Source organism: Haliotis asinina, chromosome 8 (genome assembly GCF_037392515.1).
Source record: "Haliotis asinina isolate JCU_RB_2024 chromosome 8, JCU_Hal_asi_v2, whole genome shotgun sequence".
Taxonomy (NCBI): Eukaryota; Metazoa; Mollusca; class Gastropoda; order Lepetellida; family Haliotidae; genus Haliotis; species Haliotis asinina.
Genome location: NC_090287.1, coordinates 52,440,046 through 52,446,045, shown reverse-complemented (window position 1 = coordinate 52,446,045; position 6,000 = coordinate 52,440,046). Strand labels below are relative to the sequence as shown.

General features: G+C 38.5%; 1 protein-coding gene across 3 annotated transcripts in view; it reads left to right on the top strand.

Moving 5' to 3' along the window:
• Positions 1 to 1,949: 1,949 nt before the first annotated feature.
• LOC137293422 (alpha-actinin, sarcomeric-like) overlaps positions 1,950 to 6,000 on the top strand; it is a 63,807-nt gene continuing 59,756 nt past the window's right edge. For all 3 annotated transcript variants that reach the window (XR_010957481.1, XM_067823951.1, XM_067823949.1), the window contains exon 1: positions 1,950 to 2,219. Coding sequence is in view for 2 of the 3 variants with exons in the window: in XM_067823951.1 (XP_067680052.1) it covers positions 2,121 to 2,219 (99 nt within the window). In the remaining variant the exon portion in view is untranslated. The remainder of the gene's footprint in view (positions 2,220 to 6,000) is intronic.

Here is a 6,000-nt window from a genome sequence, read left to right as displayed (position 1 = left end):
CTGTCCATGGAGCTTGTCTGGTAACAGAGTCAACGGGGAATCTCTCGTTATTAGTACATAAATCTTTGTACTTAGTATAATGGCACCTGTTGGCGTTGTATATATAGCCCCCCTTCTGGGACGACCGTTCCTTGTTATTTATATGTATGTGGAGTTCTGAGTCTCATTGGCTGGTTGGCTGGACCTGGAATACATGTATTTCACAAAATCTTTTTCGTTGTCACTTCTTACCGATTTACCGATAATATAACATATTTTCAGATTTCTATATAAACTACCGTGCAAAAGAAAGTTTACATCGTTGTTTTGATATTGGAGTGAGTTGGGTTTTACGCCGCTTTTAGCTATATGGGTGGCGGGGACACCAGATTTGATACTGGAACGCATAAGATGTCATTCGATGGAGATGTACATGTATTCGGTATGATACCACGGGTAGTAGTAAAAGCGTCGTTATTGTGACTTAATCATCTCTGATTGCCTAATCGAATAAATTTAAAATTCATAGTATAATGATAACATATTGTTCCCCAAAGAGAAAATGTTTTAAATCTAATATTTAAGAGGACTGTCTATGCGGGACAGCTGATGATGGTGATACTTTTGTGAAAAAAGGTTGTTCTGGAGTTATGCTTGTAGGTGTCAGTTGTTTATTTCTGTGTCACTGAGACGTCTACATACAACATATGCCCTGGGTCGTGGCATCTACAACTCGTGGTTACTTAATTGGGAATGACAAATCCAGTGAGGAAATGTTTTAGTTTCTAAAACTCAGTATTTTTTAACCGGTTCAATTTCACTTTTACATTTTACTCACTTTCCTAGCGAAATGGGCATATTATTTTAACCCAGTTGAGACAGCTCAAGTTTCAGTTGGCTAGTGTCCGCTTATGGTTGTACCTGGCGCATGCGTTGATTGCCTCGGTCCGTACATGACGTAAGTGTCGCTGGACACAAAACGATTTATAATCAAGTACTAGCAGAGCTATAAAAATAGGTTATGTCATGTTAACAACAACTAAGATGGCCCACCCTCGTGTAATAGTGTTAAAAGGCACATCGAATGCTAACCCATCCGTGTGATTATTACTGTCGATACAAATGACTGATCGAATAATCCCTGATTAGAAATGTATACCTGAGACGAACTGTTCGTTTTAATTTGGGTCAGCTGTATATTTAGCTTCATTACAAGTCCACCCTATAGACATACACTTCTTTTCACGTGAAAGGCGTGTAATAAAAAATTTAGACTCATTCCACTGATGTGATGTCATACATATAATTAATAGCCTAACAGGATAATTGATTGAAGTTACGATTTACATATCTCTAAGGATATAATAACTTGATAACCGCATTTCAGTTTACAGCTGACTTAATATGGTCATTTCCGCATTTAGGAAGTATTCGTAATGCCGTTGGATTTCCCAGCTTAAGTCATAATCCCGCTCATTGTCAATGTGTTTTACCCTCGCCTGCATAACGTGAGACCAATCTTCTTATTTTATATATAACACGGACACTGGAGTTCATCTGTTAATTCAAACACAGCATAAGCTGTTATGTTTTGTGTGTTTAAATCCAAGCAACGGATTTGTAGATGTTTTTAAATGATCCCTTCCTTTAAAACTTCACAAATGGGTAATGTTTAATGTGACAACACTCCTACAAGTTGTCAATGATATCACACGCGCGTGATGACAATCTGATTGACTGCTAATTGCAAATTGGCTCTAGTGTGCCTAGCGCCTTGGCCTATTCACGAGCTTGTTACTGTACGATCCTCAACAAACCTTGAATTTGTGTGCGATATGGATTTCTTCGGTTGTCATTAGTTTGTAACTATTGTTTGTTTTGACTTTCAGTGAACATTCCACTGTCGCTACTGCAGCCGATCGGTCACACCTCCTTTCTGTGACCTCTGACACGGAACTCTGACGAAAGAAGGCATTCACTTCCGGAGCTCTCGTCACGTGACCAACCATCTTACTCGGCTGGCGGGCGGTGTACAGCCCCGTAAAGATTCATGCTGCCCAAGTAAAGCACATCAAAATTGTCGAATATAATTCTTTCAGCACCTTTGTAAGCCGGGAGAGGAGAGGAGAGGAGCCACAAAAATGGCGGAAGAAGACTACTATGATGGTTATATGGAAGAGGAGGAGGAATGGGATCGAGAGGGTTTACTCGACCCGGCATGGGAAAAGCAGCAGAAAAAGGTCAGTGTCGAGGAGCTGTTACACCGCGCATGGCGAATCAAACCAGTCATGCTGAACCGTGTTGGATGTGTGACGAGTTTCATCTTTCTGTGTTCGTTTGGATACTATAATTCAGGTAGTGTTTTCTAGCGGGCGACAGAGGTAGGGACAGAGTTAGCGCACTTGCCGGTGTCCGCCATGTTTCTCGTGTATTGGGTTAGCGGTGTTGATTACACACCTAATATGGTAGTGCACGGGGCGGGGCATTTCTACAACTATGCACAGAATAAATGGATGAATGGAAGTAACAACAGACTTTTGTCAAATGCAAGATAGGATGTGTCAGTCTAACTTAAACTCTATGCCCTATGGATTTACAGAGTACTTGGAAATTAGTAAATCGTCTCGTATCATTTGACAAGTTCTGCTGTCCTTCCTACTGTCCCAACCCTCATCGTCATGTTAGTTATCACAACAATAAGTTGTCTTGTTGTCTTCATCCTCAAAATGTCATGGAAACAAAATTTTGTGAAGATATAACTTGACCTTACATCAGTGGACCAGTCTTGAAAATACGCTATGAAAAAAGACCTTCCTTGTTTTCAATAATTAGTCATGATCTATCCTAAAGTTTCCATTTGTGTAAACTGTTTCACATTGCAAGTTTTGTGATGTGTCCAAAGACCACTCTCTAAACCAGCTGTTCAGCAAAATACAAGGTTGACCTATAAATGAGTTCTATTTCTGAATGTAACCTTGGCGATATAGCTTACACTGCGCTTGAAATGTAGCTGTTAATTAACATAGATGAACTTGATATCCCTCAATATAGACAAATATTATGGGGATTAACAAGATAAGGGGGCGACATAAGCATGAGGACTGGTGTGTGAGGCAATGCAACTCTGACACTGTAGTGGATTACTACCATGACCAAAAATGGCAACAGGCATGACTGTGAGAATATATCAAGCTTATTGAAAGATTCTGAGTCATGTGACATTGTTTTGTTTTGAACACAGCAATAATGAAAGGTTTCAACAGTTCCTGTTATATTTGACAGCTTGCAGTGCATGTCAGATTTCATTTTATTGCTGGAATAATTGGCATACCACGATAGACAAGAGGAAGTAACTCACAGTCAGGTCTTTATCCAGTAATATCTGCTTCCTCGGATGCCCCCAGTTGCTACACAGTGTTCTGTGCTTACTCATCATATTAAAGAAAATATGCTGATGATAAGTTATGTTTTTGGGTAATTGACACTTTGATGTTTAAGATGTTTTTCAAACTAATTGTAGAGTCAGCCAATGGTTTTTGAATTTCACAGAGTGACATGGCACAGAATCAGAGTAGAACTTTTGGAAGGTATCAGTTTTGTCTCTTTTTAGATTTGTTTATGTATCTATACCACATCCTTTAAGTATTCATGTCATATTATCTTTTCAAAACTATTTTCAACATGAATGCTTTGCCTTTGAAGTTTTCAAAAAGTTCTGATGCAAAGCTTCTGGCAGTCAGCTAATCATGGTACTGGCTTTTGACATGTCTAATGAGGACATCCAGACATGATTTGAATGTTTTGAACTTTCATATTAACCATGATAACAGATGGAGATCTATTGAAAGGGGATTTTTGAAAATGACAATTTGTATCTGTGAAGGATTCCAAGAATGAATGTCGTCTAACTCTATTTGCCTCAGAACAGATTTTTGGCAAATCATCTGATTTATCTAGCTATATGACCAGCTAACACAATTTTAAATTTTCTGAAATAACTGCAGGTTACAATCAACTGAAAAGATTGTGGAATGTTTTTGAGTCAGCACCTGAAATAGTGAAGGTGATAGTAATCACAGCCTTGCTATAAAAAGCCTCCTTCAGTTTTTGACTCAACAGTCAGGTTGACAGTGGTTCTGTTCACATGGTGGCCTGTCTCTCACTGCTTACTGTCTGAAACATTATCTCGTCCCCTGTTGTCACCGGTTTGTAAAATGACTCACATATTGTTGTGATTCTCTTGTGTGAGTCTTATCAGGGAGTGTGTCAGTTGAACCCACCTATTGGTCGTCTCAGTTTGATAGTCTGACATTCATTGCATTCTTGGGTGTGTATAATGATTGTTGTTGCGCTCTCACCTGTTTGATACAGGTAGCACTCAGTATCAACTACACTGGCCACGGTCCAAGCAGACAGCTGGTAGGAGTAGTACAGTTACAGGCAATATGATACCCTTGTAAATAGATTACTGGTATGTTTAGGTGAAATTAGCCTCAGTGTTTACATCTGGATTAAAGTAGCTTAATGCGTACATGGCAGGGGTGTGTTCAAGCATAAGAGGAATTTGGCCATGGGCATTTTTAAAACAAGTTTGTGACTGCCATGTTTAATATCTCTTCATTAATTAAATGCTTATCTTTCGGTTCAGTCTGGTGTCATAAAATGATAAGCCTTGATACATTTTCAATATCATATTTTAGATATTTGGTATTTCAATGAATGAAATCCTGATTTGTGGTGTCATTTGAAAATGAAGCATCTGTTCTTGGATACTCATGTAAGTTATCATGGTTTGATAAATGTTAATGTGTTGAAATCTCCCACAACCTTTGTCAGTATGGTGTTCACCTTCAGTCTTGCAGATACACACCAGGCCATAGCTATCTGATACTTCTAAAAAGTTTGTTTACAATTTTATCTTGACAAAATATGTACATAAATCAGCGCTTGACCCTGCCTTGACACTGAGAGGTGTTTGAGGAAACTGGGTCAGCTTGCTGGAAACTGTTGATGTAGATTGTGTCTGCAGTCGGTTTAGGATGTGAAGTCACAGCTGACACCACTTAGTAGGGCCATTGTTACTGGTAATGGGGAGATTGTTCAGGAGCATGTTACTGACTTCAACACCTGAGTGTACAGTAGTTTGTCTACAGGTCGTTGGATCTCACTCTCACTGATTGCTGTGGTTGTATGAGGTCAGGGAGTAGCCTAGCAGTTAAAGTGTTAGATGTTAATGTAAATACTCGAGTTCGATTTCCCATATGGGTACAATTTGTGAAGCTCATTTCTGTTATCCCCTTACTGTGATATTGCTGGAAAATTGCTATAAATGGCTTAGAACCAGACTCTCTCACTTTGTTTGTATTATGAAAGATAGTATGATAATGGATGTGATTGAATAAAGTTCATTGTTTAAATAATGTTCAGTATAATTAAATAATGTGATAGGAAATCAGATTCCATTTAAACATTAAGATTGGTAGATTCCAAGCTCATGGGGATTACTGGCTGACTTATTTTGATAATGACCCACTAAAAACATACTTGTTGGTAACAGCATGTAATTTGAGGGCGCCAATTTAGGTGATGATTAATTGATATTTATGGATATTTTTGAGATAGTATCCCATTAGCAATGTTTCAGCCATTGTCTTGATTGTAGTGATGATTATGATGATGATTATGATGATGATAATGATGATGATAATGATGATGAAAGTCAGCACTTTCAATTGTTGTAAGGTTTAGTATTGAGACATGAAGTATAAGAATATGGAAAGATCAACTGCTGTAAATGATCATTGTAATATTTCTCTAACAAACAAAATGACATAGACAAACATAATAGACTGCTACATGTTTGTTTAGGCTGGGCATAACCTATTGACATTCAGATAGAGATGGCTATGAACTGCCTCATAACCTGTAGTCAAATATGGCCAAGGGTAGCTGCCAGTGCAGTATGTTAGTGTGGTGTTTGCCTCAGGCATTTAAGAAGGCTAAGTAAGGCGGCTGTTGTTT